At 42.5% G+C, this 21,401-nt stretch overlaps 1 protein-coding gene across 1 annotated transcript; it reads left to right on the top strand.

Moving 5' to 3' along the window:
• The first annotated feature begins 3,482 nt into the window (after positions 1 to 3,482).
• On the top strand, positions 3,483 to 11,985 carry LOC119129127 (androgen receptor-like). Its single transcript, XM_037262191.1, has 9 exons — positions 3,483 to 4,586; positions 5,317 to 5,453; positions 5,651 to 5,767; positions 6,238 to 6,354; positions 6,481 to 6,687; positions 7,748 to 7,892; positions 8,365 to 8,495; positions 8,615 to 8,766; positions 11,430 to 11,985. The coding sequence occupies exons 1-9, from the start codon at positions 3,778 to 3,780 to the stop codon at positions 11,607 to 11,609; spliced, it is 1,995 nt and encodes a 664-aa protein (XP_037118086.1). The 5' UTR covers positions 3,483 to 3,777; the 3' UTR covers positions 11,610 to 11,985.
• Positions 11,986 to 21,401: the final 9,416 nt, after the last annotated feature.

The following is a 21,401-nucleotide window of genomic DNA, read 5'->3' as shown; positions in this document are numbered from 1 at the left end:
CATAGAAAGCACTTTAACGTACTGTATATGTGTTTGGTACTCCAGCTGCACTGCTGCTCAGAGGAAAAATCTCCAAGGGGTCATCAACACAGCACAGAAGATCATTGGCTGCCCTCTCCCCACACTGGAAGACCTACACAGAACCCGCTGTCTCAAAAAAACACAGAACATTCTGAAGGACACTTCCCACCTTGGCCACTCCCTTTTCGAACTGTTGCCATCAGGCAGACGCTACAGATCAATTAGGTCAAGGACTAGCAGATTCGCCAACAGTTTTTACCCTACAGCGGTAGTCACATTGAATGCCGCTAAAAGAAAATGATTATGTCTGTGTATGTTCTTCTGTGGGTATTTAGCTTGTATTTTTTTATCTTTTTATTCTATTTATTCTATTTTTTTTATTTCATGCACTGATCGGTTGGCACTTTTTAAATTTCGTTGTACATGTGTGACAATGACAATAAAGATCTATTCTATTCTATTCTATTCTATTCTATTGTCTGTCTATTAATGCTGGTACCATTGATATTTGTCCTAATTTCAACTTTTACGAAATGGAATAATTTAAAGTGGAAACACTGGCGTGAAACAGTAATCACTGAAGCAGTACAACATTTATGACGGCAGGTGTTCCTCCACAGGGATTCCATGTACATATAAATCAAAACTTTGGTCGGCCTTTTTTTTTTTTTTTAAAAGTCCTTCCATGAATCCCAACACTGGTTTTCTAGTCAATCGGGTTTCCAGAAGCGCAGTACTCACTCAAACACCTTTCCATCACATCAACTTAAGTGTCAAGTCCAAGCTAAATAAATAAATAAATAAATAAATAAAATTTAAAAAGCCAAAGAAGTTCTGAAGCCCCAAAGTGCAACGACTAGACTGGAACAATGTAAATTTTCAGGACGCTGCAGCATTAACTTCCTGTAGTAGGTCACTGGAATCTTTGAGCGGACCATAATCTTTATGCTTTGTCTGTTTTAGTGGAATGTGTGCAACATTTTTTCCCTTTTGTTATTGGTTGAAGCTTTTATTCTGAGTCAAGGTGAAGGTTCCAACATCTGAATAAAAATGATGGATGCTTAAAGCATTTTTGTGTCGTCCAAAAGATGAAATTGTATCTGGGTTTTGTTTTATTATACAACTAAATCTTTTGTTCCCATCAAGACAAACAGCCCCTTTGTTGCAGCTACCTTTCTGTTTGCGCCAGATTTTATTAGTGATGTTATATAGTTTTAGTTGCTTTTGTGACCTGTGCTCTTCATATTTAAGAGCCCAGCGATTTATTTTTTATTTATATATTTATATTCATTTTTTATTTTATTTTTAAGTCCTAAATTTGTCAATGTACAGGTACTGACTGCCTTTAATCGCATTTACGTTCATTATTGACATGCACATCTGTCTCTATTTTATTATATCTTTATGAGTATTATCTGCCACAAAATAGGGATGAATAGGGAATGTATATGTATAATTAGGGATGTAACAATGTCCAATAGGGATGTAACAATGTCTACGCTAATTTGGATAGAGGGTCACTGTTCACTTGGGGCGAGGTGCAAAATTTCTAAACTTTAAGTGCTTCTGTGATTGAATATTTAAAAGGGTTTTAAAAGATGTGGGTTGTAGTATAATTCTGTGCTTCTCAGATGGGCCTACGTATACCCTTGGAAGTATCCAAAGGCACATCAGAGAGGACTTGAGTTTTTAACTTAGCGTATAGTAGCGTTTAAGCAAAAAAAAAAAAACGTTCAGTTCAACAATACAATATTCAGTGTTGACAGTTGATAATGATACTAATATTGTCAGTCTTCTAAATTAGGAAATAGGTATTTCTAATTTTTATTTTTTGGCAGTTTATGCTTTCAGTTCAAATGAGGTAAATTATTTCACTTTGAGAGCGGGTGCAACAATACAATATTCAGTGTTGATAGTTGATAATGATACTAATATTGCCAGTCTTCTAAATTAGGAAATAGGTATTTTTAATTTAGTTTATGCTTTCAGTTCAAATGAGGTAGATTATTTCACTTTGAGAGCAGGTCTGTATTATGATCTCAAACGAAAATGTTTTATGTTGATATTTTATTCCTGCACTCATGAATCTCTAAAATTAATGTAATTATTTTCTTTTCTTTCGTAACCCCTTTTCCTCTCCAAATTGTTCTAGATATATATACCACTATAAATGTAGTTCTAAAGTTTAATAAGTCAGACAGTCATGGCACGTCCCTCAGTTTCTAGTTAATTTTTTTTTCATCCAAAAAAATGGTTCGGAGGCTCTTGGCTGGAAAAAAACATTTCACAGGGGCTACATTATTGAAAGAAGGTTGAGACCCACTGGTATGATTGATTGTTTTGAACCACACAAAGTGTATCTTCGTGCAATGTTTTTTTTTTTTTTGGTACTGTTTACTTAGCTTATTTAGGGACCATGAACACATGACATTTGTGAAAAAGAAAATATGCTTTGCACCAAGTATTACTGTTAGTTAATTTCCATCCACAATCCCTCAAACATACACCAGGAATGCCATGTTTAGTCTAGTGGGGGCACATACAACATGTTATTGTAAAGAAAATGTTGGTCTTGACTTTCACTATAAGATGCATCATTTAATTTTCGGCAAAACAAGACAAAACTATGAAACAAAGAGGAACGTAATAAGATAATAGTAATACCAGATTCGCAATGTGCAGTGACATATACTGTTGTCTCCTGAGAGATTATCAGGTGGATCACGGAAATAATCAATTTTCACTTAAATGGTCCGAAAATTATGAATAAAAATGTATTGTAATGTTTGTTTATTATTGGGCGTGTGAAGGCGGGGCCGGTTGAGTGTGGACCGACGTCAGAAAGGGGAACGCAGAGGTTGGAGAGGCTGCGCTGTGATTTAGTGCGTGTGTCGAGCGTATGGGGGTGAGTTGTGGCCACCAGCAGCTCTTGTATAAATGTGTTCTATTGCCTGTTTTTGTTGAATAAAAAGCGACCAAGTTGCACCAGCGACTGTGTGCAGCCTTGACCACAATGAGGGGCATTACAGTATCTTTAATGATGTACTAATGCCAGTAATAGGTAGTGAGATGCAGAACAACGAAATTGGAAATTGTCTTTCACTTGATAATCCCTTTCCATCTCAAAACGCTAGTGCGTGCGTGCGTGCAGGCGCGAGAGAAAGAGAGGGAGATTTATTTGAGGGTGTTTGTAAAACTTAAAGGTTGGAAAATGGCTATTTCATGCCAACGTTTTGTGCAATCCACAATGTAAAGATATGTTGCTTTTAGGACACGTTTTTTTTTTTAAGTACTAAATGAAATATAAACAAAGAACACGCAAGAGCTGGACGTCTCTTGTAAGTGCCCTGTGAAAGTCACTTTCCTTTCCAAACAGGGGTTTTCCTCTCGCGAGATCTGGGTACGTCACTCGCTGGCAAATATAACGGAATTATTGTATAATTGAGGGGGTATTTGTCACTGTTCGTGATTACACAAATGCCTGCAAAGTTGCGCTGAGCCCGTTTTTAAGTCATTTACGTTTGGCATTGTGTGTGCACCAGGATTTGTTGTATTGAAAAATGAGGAGGAGAAAAGAGAGAGAAAAAGTTGCCCAACCCGCCGATTCGATCGTCAGGACGTCCCCTCTTTCCCGTCGAGAGCTGATCGGCTCAGACTCATCCGGATTTCCTTCCCCCTGACACGACCACATCTCTCTCGAGCTTGAGAGTAACTCGAGGACTGCTCAGTCGAGGACGGTCAACGCTTGTGCTCGGGATGGATTTTCGCTCCACTTTGTCCGACTTAGAGGAGCCGGGCAACTCTTCAAGACACGAGAGAGATCGCTTTGACACCTGTCCATGTCCGACTACGGCCGAGTTCAGCAGGGCCGTGTCCGTGTCCCTGGGTTTGGACGCCTTGTCGTCACCTAACGGCAACGTGGGTGGCACATTTGCTGACTGCGAGTCGGCTGTGGGTCAGAGTTTCCGTCCAGTGGGGGAGTTCGGCGCGGCTCTGAGCGTGCACTCACGACGCAACGCCGACCCGAGAAAGGGCGAATTCGGAGACGTGTGCCACGGAATCCAGCAGGTGAGCTGCATGGACCTTCTGAGGTCAGGCGAAGCGGACGGCGTGCAGACTGTGTCGCGCGATTCGGTGATATCCACGTTCTTGAGCAAGGATTCTAACTTGTTTGCACACTCTGCCACGGAACCGCCCTCCCAAATGGACCATCTCTTCGCATCCAAACTTTACTCCGCCTACGCCGAGAACCCGAACTTCTACCGAGACACCCCGGGAGCCTTGCGCGCAAATGAACGCGCTTACGGCGGCCGAGTTGAGAAGAGTCGTGAGTGTAAATATTGTAACTGTGGACAAGCAAGTGCCCGATCCATGCAAGCGTGTGCCTGTGTCTGGCACAAGGGTGAGCACAGTAAAAGTGGCATGCGAGCCGCAGCCACGACGGCACGAGGCTACGGCCAAATGGAAAGTTACCAAAGTGAACCTTTTCACGGGCAGCCCACTTATCCGTCAATCAAGACTGAGCAGCCAGCGTGGATGGAGTGCACAGAGAGCGGCGGCTTCAGGTAAATACAGTAAGAGTGACAAGAACAATTCTTTTGTTTGGTTCCATCGCACCAGGGGAGAGCAAACTACTCATGCGGGAATTCTTTCCTAACTTTCATTCATCCGCTACAACTTTCTTCTAATCGGAAACAAAAGGGAACATTTAGCGTGTCTGCTGACTGCATTGTCCTGTCAAGCTTCACAGTTGGTCTTAATGAGCGTTCCTTTGTTTCATGTTGTCCTTTTGAACTTTTGGTTTATGTTCTCTTCAGTCATTGCTCTAATGCTTTAATGTCGTGCAGGGCAACAATATTCATTTCGCGACGGTTGCACAGTGCCAGATGGTGCGGGCCAGCCTCACGCACCAATCTACCAAATCTGTCTGGCTCAGTTCAGCTTTCCTATCGGTGTTACACAATTTGTGTCACAACACCATGTGAAGCTCACAGCCTTGGCCTTGTTGTGTGCCTGCTCAAAGCTCACGCCTGCCTAAACTTTTGCAGTGCTCTTTGCACAAAACAGGCTAATACATCCATGTGAACATGAGATACAGCACCTGCTGCTGATCCTGTGGCGAGTTGCATTTTGTTGTTAAAACGGTGCAGAAAGCTGCAAGGCTTCATAACGCAGCCATATGACACAATAATACCATTCAGTGTAATCAGATCGCTGTAGATGGGCGGACGAAATGTTGGCTAAGGTCAAGCACGTTGACCAAAATCAAAACGGTAACTTGACATGTGTGTTCAGGCCTGAAGACCTGTTCCCAGCTGTGTTCCTGTCAGATCGCCGGGTGTGTCAGGTCTGTGGGGATGATGCCTCAGGTTGTCACTATGGAGCAGTCACCTGTGGCAGCTGCAAAGTATTCTTCAAGAGGGCCGCCGCTGGTGGGTGTGACACGCACATACACACCATTGCTCATCCGCTTATTCCATTTCTTACTCTCGCTCACACGCAAAGCCAACCAGGGCTATTACGTAGGAGCCGACATCAATCTATTGTTGCATATAACAATGCATAACATAAAGCAAGGGCATTGTTGAACTGGCCCCATCATGCCCCACCACTCCGTCCCTTTTTACAGGTAAACAGAACCATCTGTGTGCTAGCCGAAACGACTGCACTATTGACAAGCTGAGGCGGAAGAACTGCGCCTCGTGTCGCTTAAAGCGGTGCTACATGTCAGGAATGAGCCTAAAAGGTGAGGAACTGGAGATTAGAGCAAAGGGGAGAGCAACTGTCAGTGGAGATTCATTACTTTACATATATTGGATCAGAAGTTACTAATAAAATGTTCTAACTGCGGCGGCTCGGTGGAGCACTGGTTAGCACGTCCGCCTTACAGTTAGCAGCGTGCCGGTTCGATTCCACCACTGACCCTCCCTGTGTGGAGTTTGCATGTTCTCCCCGATCCCACGTGGGTTTTCTCTGGGCACTCCGGTTTGCTCCCACATCCCAAAAAACATGCTTGATAGGCCAATTGGGCACTCTTTTTTCCCAGCAGCCAATGACGGCAAACTTTCCCACATGGTTATAATAACCAGTGGGGTCTTTGTCTGAAAGTTTGCCATTGTGCAGCCAAATTATAAAAGAAAAAAGCTCAACTCAATACATTCTTTTATTGCCGTGTTTCTTCTACTGCTTGTTTCAATTGCTCATGGTGGATTGTAGGTCGCCGGCTGAAGGGAGTCGGCCAGACGAGGAGCGGGGAAGAGGAGCAAGCAGCCTGGGGACACGGAGAAGGAGGAGACAGGCCGGGGATAAGACATGCCGTTTCCGGGGCTCGAGGTGCTTGCAAATAGTGCCGCACTCACCCTAGCTTGCCCATGTGATTCTTTTTTTTTTTCCTCTTTTTGTGGCTGCCTGACTGACTGACCGACTGACTGCTACTGCTGTCTGTTTTCCTCTTTCCAGGCTCCCAGGGTGCGGTTGTAAGCATCCCTCCAACTGTACGCTCCCGCCTATTCCTGCTCAACGTGCTTCAGGACATTGAGCCTGGTGTCGTCAATGCCGGGCACGACCCTGCCCTTCCGGACAGTGCCGCCTCCCTGCTTACCAGTCTCAATGAGCTCGGGGAGAGACAACTTGTCACAGTTGTCCGCTGGGCCAAGGCAATTCCAGGTAATTCACTGCAATTCAAAACAACTATAAAACTAATCCAGTACAAAATGTGGATAAATTCTAGCCATTAGCTGTCAAAGTATTGATCATCATTCATTTGGAGTTAGTGCCAGTTATTCTCTGGGCCCGCCCAGGGCATCAAATAGTCACCACATGTGTTCATATCCAAGTCAAGAATGGCACATTAGCATTGGATTGAAATTAACAGTTCCATAGGAAAGTCAGCTAAATGTGTATTTTGTTATTTTGACATAGTGAAACATAAGACAGATACAGTTTCAAAATTGCACAGTGTGTGTGGTTAGCACCTCAGTCTTACATTCAGTAGGTTCTGGGTTTGAATCTTTGAACATGAACATGCAAACTCCACACAGGGAGGGCCGGAGGAAGAATTGAACGCGTCCTGGCTCTGTCCTGGGCTGTCCCCTGGACTCCATTGAGGTTGTGGGTGAGAGTAGGACGTTGATTAAGCTTAAATCCATCATGGACAACACCTCTCACCCCCTCCATGAGATTGTGCGGTCTCTGAGCAGCTCCTTTAGCGGCAGACTTTTGCACCCTCGGTGTAGGAAGGAACGGTTCCGCAGGTCCTTCATTCCCTCTGCTGTCAGACTTTACAACATGCATGCCACCTGATAAAATGAATGTGTTTCGTCTCTACTAGCAGCACTTGTGTTTGTCCTTGTCTGTTATTTAACCCTTTTTGTAATTCTGGCACTTGTTTTATTCTTGCACTCGTATTATTCTTGCACTCATATGCGCTGCTGTGACAAGTGAATTTCCCCGCTGTGGGATGAATAAAGTTCTATCATCATCATCATAACCTCTGAACTGTGAGGCAGATGTGCGGACCACCGTACTGCCCTCCTCCCACAATTATAATTGCACCGCCCACTGTAAACGGGCAAGTAAGCTGCTGACTAAGAATTGGATTCTCCACAATTGTTTTTATTAGCAGTGGCATATGTACTTAGTAGCATTCTTCTGGGTCCAGTATACAGCATATGACCATTATGACATTGTTAACAACAAATGCAATAAAATGTTGTTTTGTCAACAGGCTTCTGCAACTTGCATGTGAATGACCAGATGACTGTCATTCAGTTGTCCTGGATGGGGGTGATGGTGTTTGCTCTGGGTTGGAGGTCATACACCCACACAAACAGCTCCTTGCTCTACTTTGCTCCAGACCTTGTTTTCAATGAGTAAGTCACCCTTTTACATTGCACAGTTCTGTTAAAAAATGATCGAATTTTGTGAAACCGCTGTGCACCCTTAAAGTTTTGCTGGGTGCAAAGTGTAACGCAAAAGTAATCATCCTTGTTCAAGTTGTAATTCAGTTAATAGTCTTGAGTTTTGAAGGTGAATTTGGCTCAGAGGCCGTAAGCCTGCCACAAGCTGCTTCCGCTTGGCAGTTTTAGCAAGGACACAGTAGAGAGTGTGCCGGTGCCACTCTTACGCTTTTGGGCTTCCTCTGACCCGCATGGTAATGGATACGCCTGCCCCCGTTTATGACCTCTATTTTTCCTTTCCCTGTCTGTCCTTCACTTTTTTCCATTATCCATCTCGCTCATCTTTCTCACCTCGCTTTTTCCTATTTCTTCACAGTGCACCCTCTTTTCTCACATCTTGTGCGCCTTGTTCTGATCCTACATTTTTTTTTTTTTTTCCATGCAGCCAGCGGATGCATATATCCAGTATGTATGAGCACTGTGTCCGAATGAAGATTCTGTCCCAACGGTTATGCATGCTGAAGGTCACCAAAGAGGAGTTCTTGTGCATGAAAGCACTGGTCCTCTTCAGCATCGGTGAGTCTTGCAAAGTCTAGTCAAGTCAAATCTGAAATGATTCTTGGGAGAGCTGCTTGAATGGACGTTGATTCTTGAGAGTTGCTGTGAGTCGTCGTGTTCTGTATTTGTGTTGTCAGTGCCAGTGGAGGGCCTTAAGAACCAGCATTGCTTTGATGATCTGCGGACTTCCTACATCAAGGAACTGGACCGCTTGGCCAGCCACCGTGGCGAGACTGCCCGGACACAGAGGCTGTTTCAGCTCACACAGCTACTGGACTACCTCCAGTCGGTAATGTGCACAACTCCACGTCCAAGTCGTTTATACTCTAAATGTCATTGGGAGTTGGTGTCACTAAACTGCAAAGTGCATCCAAGTTTCCACATCCACCAGCAGTGAATTTTCCCCATTATCCAGAATTAACATCATTACGTAAGGTTTTCCTCTCTTTCAATTACATCAACGCTTTAATAAAACCTCTCATTTTGTAATTTCCCACCTCATATGTTGGAGTACTGCTCCACGGGGTGCAGAAGATCTACCGCAAGCAATCATCAACGTTCATGTGCCTCCAAGTTTGACTTTTCTGTTCTGCTTTGTGTAACAGAATCAGGGGCGTAGCCAGAGAGTTTACAGTGAGGTGGCCAGGGTGACAAAACCGCTCACTGAGGAGTGGCGAAACATGCGCAAGCACATTGTAGGGACTGTCAAAAAAAAGTCGCCCAAGTCAACTTTAAAGAGTGCTCAACCTAACTTTTTTTTTTGATGATGAATTCTTTTTCCGGGCTTCATTGTACCCCACCTACACAGACATTTACAGTCTATTAGCACCCTCTTTTGGTGGAAGTTAACACTGCAACAGTGAAGTCTGTTAGAATAATTATGTTTTGGCGCAGTATTGACGCCGGATGGGCTTCCTGATGCTTCACACTCATTTTAAAACAGGCCATAACTTGGAGTTAGTGTCTGTTCGACCCATTAGAGTGTTATGACTGGGATTCGAACTGTGATTTGTCTTCTTTCTCTTGTTCTTCTTCTTATAATAATAATCATTACTATTATTGACATTATTATTATTATCTGTGACAGCAGCCCATTGCACTGCTTGCTGCTCAGCTGCAGGGTAGCGTGTTTTTAATCTACCGGGCGTCGCTAGTTAGAAGTTAGTTTACCCCAGCATCCCTGTATGCAAAGTACTGCTTGGTGTTTGTTGACCTGGTTGTCACGGAGTGATAGTGGAACGGCTGGGGACGAGACGTGAGACTGATATCATATTATGATGTGTAACTATTGGAAATGGAAACTAATTTGTGTTAAACTGCACGAACGCTAAACTTAAGATTTGTCTGTTGGCTAGTAGAGATTCAATGTGACTCTGTCAGTGTGATGTAAATTATTTGGGCCAAAAAAATCAGGGGAGGGTAAACAGTAGGAAAATGATTCTAAAAAGATTTGTTTGTGACATCCCGAGCACAGTCACATTCTTGTATCCCCTTCTATAACCAAGAAGCCATTGTAAATTACATTCCCCACAGTCAAGGCTTTGTAAAACGAAATGCACATATTTTTGATTTGGATTTGGCATTGTTTGAATATGGAGGATTCCAGTTCAGCAAATCGGATTCCGGTTTGAAATTTTCACCCGAAGGCTACAGCAGTTGATCAGTGAAGGGGGGGGGTTTCGCTGGTGGCATGATGTTTTGAAAGTTAATCGGAGACATTTGGCGTCTGTCACACGATTGGACCTGCTCGGATACAGAGCATCCGATTGGGAAAATCTTGACCTTTTCAAAATGTTACATAAAACTGAACTGTCCTTAAAAATGTCCTTAACAAATGTACTGTGTATGAGAAGTAGAAAATGTCCTTTACTACATTTAATCATTCCAAAATGCGTGACTGCGTTTTATGTTTTAAATGTTGTGCATTGATTTGTATTTAGTTTCGTAATTTATTCACATACCACTAGAGAGAGCTGTCTTACCACTAGTGGCACTATTACTACACTGACAATTCCTGCACTACAGTTCACCACAGTTAGTTAACCTCACTTAAATTGTGCAAAATAGGCAGTAAAAATAGTGTTACTTACACCGTGGAGCATAAAGGAGCAAAACAGAAAAAAACAGCTTAAAAAATGCTCTTACAAATGCCTCAGTAAGTACCAAAAATAGTCCTTTAATTGGACAATGAAGTTGTCTAATTAAGAGCCCGTCTACAGTTCCTATATGCATTTATCTTTCCCTACAGCTGGTGGTTCTGGAATTTAATCTTAAAGTAATTTAAAACTGCAAAAATCAAATTTTTTGCTGTTGCATATTACATGTAATGTGGACAGAAACAGTACATAAAGGGATGGGTGATTTATCCATAACTATACTTTCTCTTACCTTCTTACATTTATAGTTATGAATGAATAAATAAATAAATAAATAAATAAAATTCAATGTGTAATTAGGACAACTTTGTAAACCCAGAATTATGCTTGTGTATTTAGGAACCCTTAGCATTGATTAGCATTAGAACCATTATTGTCAAAACTTAAAAAGAGAAATACACACCAACAACACGTCATATATGTACATATACGCATATAGTCATATATCCCGTTATTGTGGCAATTCATGTTCCAATAGTAAATCATTGAAAGACATTTGAATTATTATTACATATGAAGAAAAGAATGGAAGGTCTTGCTGAATATGTCACCACTAGAGGGCGTATATGGACAATGTCCCACCAAAGTATTCATCGAAGTGAAGAGCAGCAATGATGAAGAAATGTAGAGAAAGAGTTCTTTGGTACTACATGTTAGGAAAAGAGCAAAGGAGCCTGGCTGGTCAAAACATTACAGTTGCCGTTTCCAAACGCTACGTCACGATACAGACATTGCTGTCAAATTTCCAGTTGAACACAGTGTGTTTAATGACCCTCATTCTTTGCCTTTCCTGCAGATTGTGAAGAAGTTGCATCAATTCACTTATGAGCTTTTCATTGAAACTCAGTCCCTGCAGACCAGCGTCAACTACCCGGAGATGATCTCAGAGATTGTAAGCGTCCATGTGCCCAGGATCCTTTCAGGCATGGTCACGCCCATCTTATTCCACAAGTCGTCCAGAGAGCAGAATCTTTGATTGTGCTATATGTCACTTGAGATCTGACACACCCTCCTTTAAACGGTTGTGGTAAAAATATCAAGAATGATGGGGCCAGTGGATGATGGATTGGCACAGAGGTACCGCATCTGGATAAAATCTAAGTGAGCTCCTTTTTTCTGCCTAATGTATTCTAATTGTATCAACTCTGTTCTTCTTTGTGCCTTCTTTGCGTGTTGTGTCAAGTGGATCAAATGTTACTTTGGCCTACTATGGCAACACAAACCTTCAGCTTGAAAGCTAAATTGGTAGTGGGGAGATATTGTTTGCAGAGTCAACTCATCTGTGGTTTATGCACTAGCATCTCCCCCCTAGCTTTTTTTCTACAGTGTGCACCTTATCTAACTAAAGTTCATGCAGAGTTGCTGAAAGCTTTTTAAAACATTTCTGAAAGCAATGGAGTGTTCATATATTTGTACAATTATGATGGTAACTTGAGAAAAGAACAAAACAAAAGCAGCCCACACTGACAAGTGGTTAGCTTAGTCTATTTTACAATTTGCTAGTTTTTATTATTTGTATTATTTTATGTAATTTGACTTTTCCACAGTTGGAATTTTTCTACAAGTGTATTTTTTTCAAAGTGTTGTTTGCAAGTGCTCTGTTGTGAATCCCCATTGTAGCTGCGATGTAAATTTCCAGTGGAGAACCTGTTCATCTATGACAACATGTAATAAAAACAGATCACAAAAGTGTACTGTGGAATGTTTGGCGGCACAGAGGTCAAGCTGTTGTGCATTATGACAAGGTGCAATACTTTGCAAAAGTCTGAGGCTCCTACTAGTTTTCTTGCTTTGGTTACATTGTGATATAATAAAACTGCGTATAAAAGCCCATGGCGATGGAATTAATTGGAATTTCATTACGTATAGCATTTTGGAAGCAGGTTCTTATAAATTTACACTGTCGAGCAAATTGTGTGTATTTTGTCCTGAATAGTGGCACTGAGATTCATTTCACTGTATGCTATGCAACTCTGTGACAAATCAAAATGTAATGTGTGAGGAAGTCACTGTAGTCCACCCTAGCCTTTCATTATTTTCTTCTGTATAAAGATCATTTTTAGCAAACGTGTTATTTCAGAAATGTGTAAAATGCTCCTTTGCATTAATTAGTTGCCCAAGAAGTACATGCAGTAGGTCTCCGCCCTAAAAAGGTTGGCAGCCCCTGATCTACAGTATATCTGTAGTTTTACTTCCATCTACTGGCGGCTGCTGGACGAGGATGGGCCGAATGGGACTTGACTGTTGGCTCGCCATCTGTTGGAGCCATTGACATGTACTTTGAAATGTAACTGGACACGTATTCATTCACTCAATGACTGGAGGAAACTGCCGTTGCAAGTGTCAATCACATTTTTGCGTGATAGCAAATATAAACTCTAGCTTGTGGAAATCTATTAGAAGTGTTGCAAATTGCAAAATATAGGTATTACACACACACACAAGCAAGTTCGAAAATGGCGCCCTTGGCAGTTTAAACCAGTTACTTGTGCAACTTTTCCCCTATTTGTTGCATTGATGGGAAAGTCTGATGTGAAGGACATTTCATTTGTGAATATATTCCTCGCTACTCTTGCCCCCATGGCTTTCTCTAGAAGGAATAGCGTCTTGTCGGTTTGCAATAATCAAAAATGTATGTGTTGATGTCCACATTTGAACTCGGTTTAGATTCCATTTCATTTGGGTGTTTTTCCAAGTCTGCTCGGCATCAATATTACATGCCTACTCTAGCAGAAGAAGGATTTTTCCTGTTGGCTAACATCAACCGCAGAGAGCACAAACACAATGGCCGCAAACAAAAGTTAAAACTACTTCCTTATGTTGGAAAATTCACAGAAGGAAGGAGTTTGCTGAGAAGATGACTGAAAAGTATGAAAATAGAGCAGGCGTTTGGATTCAGCTTTCATGCAGAAGTAACGGAACGGCCTGTATTAAATTCATACAACTCGAGACCATGTTGCAGGAACTTAGATGGAACTAATTACGTATTTAGCTGCAAGCCCGTGCAATTTACACTTACAGTGAGTGGACAACAATTAGAAAGTGAAGTTGGTAAGACGACACTGTTGAGCGTCTCGTTTCGGTGGCCTGTCTAATGGAAGGAGATTCCTTCTCAAGTAGCAGTCCATTAACAACCAATTAAGTTCCTATTAATATTTTACCAGACAGGGCCTCTCATCCTGATGTGTTTTAAGGAGCTTTTTCCCAGGAGTGCTTGAACATGAGCAGCTTTTAGCGCAGCATAAAGAGGCCTGTGTAATGGGCTGGAGGAGGAGGAGTGGCAACCTGATAGCACTGAGAGGAGAGAGGACAGGCTCCCGCAGCTGACCCAACTCGCTGGCCCGCTCTCGGCCAAGCCTGCAAAGCAGCGTTAGGAAATCCTTGACTTTTATGGCTTGGTCACAGGATCAGCCTTGAATAATGACCTCTCGTCATGCGTATGTTCTGATAGTTAAAGACGTGACTGATGGCTCAGAGCAGAACAGTAGTTTTGCCCATTGGACTTTTTACCAGCCTCAGCACAGTGTCCATCCAAAGCATAATATCCGTTTCTCTGGCTTGTGCGGCTAGACGTTTCGGGCCAGTCCGGGGAAACTCCCTGCCTTGAGAGAAAAAGTGAAAGCGAGAGGCCATTATGTGCCTGCAGCCAGGGGCTACTCCCAGCGGATAAGGCATTTGTCTTCGCTTGAAAGTATGATTTATTTTTCCACCAGTCAGAAGGGTTATGTTTGTCACCGCACACTGAAAGGACTTTTGGAAATAGCAGCAGAAGCAGAAAGGCAGAGAAAAGAATGTCGACTAGTTTTCTAGTGCCAGCTTTATGTCAGAGAGTTCTATGGTTTCCTTGTTCAAGATCTCTCTTAGTCTTCATTAACTCCAGTTAATCATACGTTGCCTGAACCTTGCTTGTAATTTATCAGCATCTGTGTGTGGATGATTAAGGGGAAAAGGGGAATGTGGGAAGGGGGGAGATGCGGTTGTATCAGGTTCCTTCCACTGGGTGTAGATGTAGTCTTGGATTTTTCACTGGCTGATTAAGCGTGCGTGTTTGCGTGCCCGTGTATGTGTGTGTGTGTGTGTCTGAGGAAGGGGGTGGGGGGCACTGAGGAGGAGAGAAACTTCAGCTTTAATTTCCCCCAGCTCCAGATATTACACCCCCGCGCTCCCTGTTTTTATTGGACCAGAGACCAGAAACACCAAAGTGTTTATGATGCATTAAAACATGTTTGGGAAGTCCAGAGTGCTATTGTAAATCTATGCATTTGGCTCTGTCTGCGAAGCAATGCGCCTTTTTTACACCATTGTGTGTGTTTTACCTTGCAAGTGACGATTGTTTGTTTGCGTGACATTTATCATATTGATGTGCTGGACGGAGTGGAGGCAGCCGTTTTTGTCAAGTGTGCAGGAAGTGGGACCTCTAACTCGAACAACTGTAGGTCAGTGCACGGGAAATTGGAGGCCTTGTTGCGTTTTGGGTGAAAGCACAGAAGGAATTAATGTTCTACTTTTGCCCTAATGAGCATTTGAACAACAGGATGTGCAAAGAGACCAAATTATAGTCTAATATGTTTGTTTTTGTTGTCGGTGAAGTGTTAATAATGTTGCGAACTCTTCTGCGTTCTAATGGACAATGCACGCTGTGTGCTTTATCTTACGGTCGAGAAACAGCCTTCATACCTGGAGACGCATTAGCCGGCTGTAATTAGTGTAAATATTTCTCCCCACTATTTCCTGACTGACCCAACAGTGATTAGCCATGTGTTTTTCTGCAGACTGTATCCATTTTCATCTTTCAACTGACCCTCTCGCTTTCTGTCATGCCCCAATTTGCCCACTCGGTCTCTTCCCTTCCTCCCCTTTTTAGGTGGGCCTTTATGGCGCTCTAGCTATCTTCTACTTCTTTATTTCCGTACACAGTTTCTGTGCTCCACCCTTCGTCGCTCCCATCGTGTCCCGGCCAAACCCAATGTGACAGCAGCGCCACGGCACTCGTTTGCAGCCATAACAGGACAGATTTCCCCTTCCAAGGCTTCAGCGTGGAATTTGATAGATGGCACCCATGCTTTTTTTGCCGCTGTTTTCCGTCTACAAGCAGCTGCCCAAGTATTTTTCTCTTTCTTCATTCAGCTGTGTGTGCTGGAAGTGGAATGTTTCCTCTGTCAGAAACACTCCCGAAAACAATGAATTCTAATATTAGCGGGCATTGCTTCCATTCCCTCGCACTGTTTAAACATTTAAATGCAGTCTTTGCACGTCTTTTGCTTTTTCTCACAGTCACTGCTGCTCAGATTTCCATTCCTCTGGTATGTATGTATATGCTCACTGCAGCGATACATCTTTACTTTGACACACTAACTTCAGTGGCGGGACACACTTTCTCAGATATCATAGAGGTAGAATGAATCCGTTCCAGTGTCAAACTTTCACCATCATAAAACCTTTTGAATAACACTGTAACATTCTTCACTCTGACATTCAAGGATATTCAAGTTTGAGGATTTTACGTTTCCAGTAAAAGTTTGGGCCCTGTTTCAGAGACTGCAAGAGTGTTGCATTTTAATCTAACTTATCTACATTTATACAACAAACCTTTAACCGACAAGTAGAAAATGACAGGAATGTCCATGTTGATTTGGTGTCAAACCACCCAGAACTGTGAGACCTAACGTGTTAGCGACTCTCCCTTTTATTACGGCTAACAAGCTACAGATTGCATTGGCAACAGCATTCAGTGTGTGTGCAACAAATATAAATCAAACCAGCTGCTGCAATGTCATTGGACAGCTATAATAAGAGTGAGTGCTTCCTCTGAAGTCTTTGAAAGAAATATCAATCTTCGTCAGGAAACTACAGGATGTCGCTGGATTGCAGTTAAGCCGCAAAATGTCTCAATGTAATTCTGGGTCGATGGATGCTCCTTTTTTTAAACACTATTCAGAAATGGAACCCGCAGCTTTGCCATTGAGCATAATTTAAAGTTCTGAGCTTGTAATTAGCTTAACAAGATTGTTCAGAAGCAAAGCCTCTGGTCATAAGATGGACTTCATTCAAACTGACTATTATTTTGTAAGATAAAACGAAGCCTAGAACTTGTTCAGTTCAAACCACTCTCTTCATTCTGCTTTGATTCACTTGATTAGCGCCAAACTTGATACAGGCCACAAGATTTCCTATCTTTTGGACCTTACCCTGTTTTTTTAGGTTTTTTTTTTCCAGAAGGATAGTCACTCATAACTGAAGAGGTTCAAAATGCATTCTTTATTTGATGGACTCAGACACAAATTGTGTACAAACTAAGAATGAGTGACAAGAACAACCATCATATCATTATAAACAGTTCATTGCTGTTAAATATTAAAAAAAAAAAAGTGCTCTTAACATTAACGTTGATGAGGAGTGACAGACACCACTGACTAAGTTCAATTTTATACTGTCTTGACATATCTTCCTCTCTTTTCCTCTCCTGCCATCTCCTAAACTGTGTAATTGTAGATGTTGCCTCAGGCATGGGATATGTGTCATGCAAGGAAGGTCAAAAGAAATGCACACACTTAAAGATTTCAAATATTTCTCCCAGCCCTAAGAGGATCGGATTGTTTTTGCGGGAAGCCATGTCATGGGTCAAATGATTGAATTATTAATGGAAGAGCTCTGCAATAACAATCAGCCATGTCTATTGTGATTCGAACATGATATTCTCTCAGCCCAACTGGATTCTACCGTGTTACAATCCAAATCCAATAACGCCGAGTGTGCAAAAATATATACCCCCGCCGACGCACAAACTGTATGCACCCTCTTCTATTGTTTCACCAGCAAAAGCAACTTCAGTCAGTTTGCCTCTCAGTGGAAAGGATTATTGAGTCTGCAGAATTATATCGACTGCTGTGCATCGTTTCCAAGGACAAGGAAAATACATTTTCATCAGAAGAGATAGCATAGAAGTGTAATTCATAATCACGGAGCTCTTTCACAACATGATGCACCAGGAAAGATGCGTGTGTGTTTGTCTTTGTGTGTGTGCATTATTGTGTGTAGTCTGGCATCCGTCACAAAAGTCCAATCTTGGTTCTCTTTGGCGTTGCCAAATATGGATTTTGCTTCTGAGCAGAGTTGGAAATAAACCAAGCAATTCTAATTCACATTCATGACTCAAATTATGGAAATGGGGGCAGACAATACAACGTTGCAACATTAGCATTTGTAAACAAGAGCTACACGGCGAGAGGTGTGAGCATTTTAACCTTCGTCAACACGCTGGAGATTTGACTGAAAGTAATATGGATAAGTTGCATTTTGATGTTTTGAAAAGAAGTTCACTGGCTCTCATCTGCTCCCGCAGGCCGTTTCTCACAGAGCCTGTATGGAAATGTGTGTTATTGCAAAATCCCAGTGATGGATTCTTGACCTCGGCTCAGGAGGATTTCTCAGTCTGTTTTGAGAATGGAAGGAGAGCAACATCAGGGAGAGAGACGTAAGGTCAGCGCTTTAGCATTTATTATGTGCCACTGCCAGAAAACACAACTCTTTTAGCTCTCCTAAACATAGCAGGCTGGACAACACAGGCTGACAAGTTTACTTGGGAGACGGAACCCAAACAGATTTCTTAATGCAGCTGCTGAAAACTGTCCCATTTACAGCCGTCCCTCTGAGTCGCTGTTTTTTCCCCTCCATTTGTACTTGCCTGTTCTTCTCTTTAAAAGAAGAAAAATGGAAAGCTGAACAACATTTCAGAAATACACCTTGCTTCCGGGTACGCTTTGAAATGGATATTGTATAGAGAGAATATAGCAGGAAAGAGCCATTTACTGTAATGTTCTCAGGGCTTATATTCTAAACAGGAGCATTTGTCAAGCATGCTTGCATCATTCCGTAATGTTTACAGACCTCTCTTCCCCTCAAAGCCCTTCGCCGTCCTCTGAGGCCTGAATGAGCTTGAAAAAGAGTATTTCGTTGCATGTCCCCCCCCCCCCTCCCTCCATCATGTTCCCAACTTTACGAGGGGATGGAAAACAAAAGACGACATATTAATTATACCGTGACTGAAGAGTAAACATGTCTCGTGCGAATGGGGCTACGCTTTCGGCAGCAGGCTAATTGCAATGTTCCCCTCCTACTCCAGCGAATGGGTTGTTCGATAGCCGGCAGTCTGAGAAATGAACATGCATGAGTCTGTCCATGCACGCTGATGCGCTCATGCTGGGTGCACACTGTTCTCTTTCACTCCTTCTTAAAAAGGATGTTGCTCTTTATTGCTTTTATGGATGGAGCGTTTATGAGTGATTGTGCTGCCACCCTCCCAAGCACATGACATCATTCATATACTTTACTTCGCTGTACTTTGTTTAAAAAACACAAAGAAAATGACACTGACTACAGAAACAACATAGCATATAAAGACTTTGCCTTCCACAGCCTTCAACGTGGTGGCAGTTAAAACTGCAACTCCACCGCCCTGAATAGCATCCCAACCTTGGTCTATACGTGCTCATCATTCCACACATTACTCCCCCCACCTCCCTTTTGGTGTGAGTCAATGAGCCACTTTTGTTTACTGCGTACACGGCCCAACATGTCGGAGTTAATATTCCGTGCATTTGTGTGCGAGTTTTTGCTCTTCAAAAGGCAGCAGAGAGGGTGTGCCACCTACCATAAATCCCATCAAACCTGCAGCTCTGCTCATTGTAGCCAGCTGAGAGTAAATGCTGAGGCAGACAAAAAGGGGTGAGCATACCTTTGAACTAGAATCATATGGGAGCTTGCTTCTTCACAAGAGCTGCAGAACTGGAAACAAAATGTTTTGGTGGGTCCCTCGATATGTTTTTGCTGCCACGGCGCTGCGAACAGAGTCTGTTCGGGCTTTGCTCTGGCGGTGTGATATTACAAGCCCGCAGTACATAATCCAACACAGTGCGAGTTATTAAAATATGACCATAGCGGCTCCCAGGGGCGATATAACTCTCACATACACTGTCACACACACTCTGCTTCGCATTCCTGTGGCACATATGCAAGCAGATTGTCCAGACGCCGACCCTTTAGTTTAGGGCATAGCTTCAACTTCAAAGCAGTGCCTGGGTCTTTTATTCAACATAGTTTGAAACTAAACTAAAAACAGGTTTGTTTTGGGTGCTACTTTACATAACAGGAGTGTTTTGTATGCAGAAAATGTCAAGTGTTTTTAGTGTTATTATTTCTTGTAAACCGACTGAGTATTTAACAGAAAAATATGTCTATGAACGACTTACATGCATAAGAACATGATGCGCAAAACGAAAAAAAGGCATGCGTACATTTACTGTGAGTAGTGGACACACAATGCTTCCATAACTCAAATTCTCACCTCATTTTTTTGATGGCTCCATTTGAACATGGATCATTTGGACAATAATGTGGTTACATGAGCAAAAAAAAAAAAAACCTTGTTATTACGAGTTAATTTCCATAAAAACCGACTCTAAATCTGTAGCATAAACACTGACGTAGGAAGCAGTAACCTTTACACATAAGTCAATAGCAGTTTCAAACCCTCATTCGACCCCTTACACTGCAGCCATTTGTCCAACAGCATTTCACTGCATAGAAAACAGATGAGTATCTTGTATTTAATCAGGCACAGATGATAAGAGTCCTCTCTGGAATAAGGAAGGAAGGAAGGAAGGAAGGAAGGAAGGAAGGAAGGAAGGAAGGAAGGAAGGAAGGAAGGAAGGAAGGAAGGAAGGAAGGAAGGAAGGAAGGAAGGAAGGAAGCGATATGCACTAAACCAGACCAATGCCACACACCCAATTACAGTTTATGTACTGAGAATCTGAAAAGAAATGATCATAACCCGCAGGATAGTTTGTGCAAAGCGTAGTGTGACTGGATTGATTTGCAAACTGGGTCCCAATAAAAAGAGGCAACCGAGAGCAAGTCTTGTGCTAACGATATATAAGACAGTATTGGATTCATCTACTCGATGTCGAGCACAAGAGGAACACGATTGTTGGATCATAATTCACACAACCTGTTTCTTTCAGCCGAGTTAATACATGAGACCCACTGAAGGACACAGCTCTGCTCCTTTCCATTAAGAATTCATTTACATGCACAGACGCACATTTTGTACATCCAGGCCACCTATAGCACCGTTTTTGTGTTGGTGCAGTCCCCAGGGTCCAGAGCAGGACAGAAGATTTATGTTCTCCGCTGTCCAGGCATGGTTCTCACAGCTAGTACTCCACTCATTAGTGCTCTTACATGGTCATACATGTTACTCTAACAAGCTGTTCTGAGTCATCCTCCAATCCATCCTCCATCCAATGTCAGAGAGGTGCTCCCCCACCTCCAGTAACAGAGGAGACATCACAATGCATAAGATAGTATGGTAGAGAAGAGGAATATGAGCTCATTCAACATCATGGTTAGCTATTAAACATCCATTTGCAGACATGAAGCGAGACAGAAATTAAAATGCTTGCCTTGTGTATGCAAATATGTTCTTGTGTGTGTATGTGTGTGTCACTGAGGCATTTTCATCAGTGGTATGCTTTAATCTCTACCTGATATGAAATGAGTGTCATTTCTGCTTTTTGTGTTGCTTACAGTGAGTGACTTGAGCAAACAGGAAAGGCCAAATAAACAAACAGTGTGCTGCTCTACTAACACGCTTTATCAGTTTTGCTCCTAATCCGCTCGGTAATGCCCCCGCAGTCTATTTTGCAAATGCGTGCCTGACTGATTACGGCCTCTGCACGTGTCTCGGAGCGCGCGTCTTTATCTGTGTTTT

The sequence above is a fragment of the Syngnathus acus genome, chromosome 10 (assembly GCF_901709675.1).
Source record: "Syngnathus acus chromosome 10, fSynAcu1.2, whole genome shotgun sequence".
NCBI lineage: Eukaryota > Metazoa > Chordata > Actinopteri > Syngnathiformes > Syngnathidae > Syngnathus > Syngnathus acus.
Note: the sequence above shows the minus strand (reverse complement) of the source record. Positions and strands in the feature narration are given on the sequence as shown.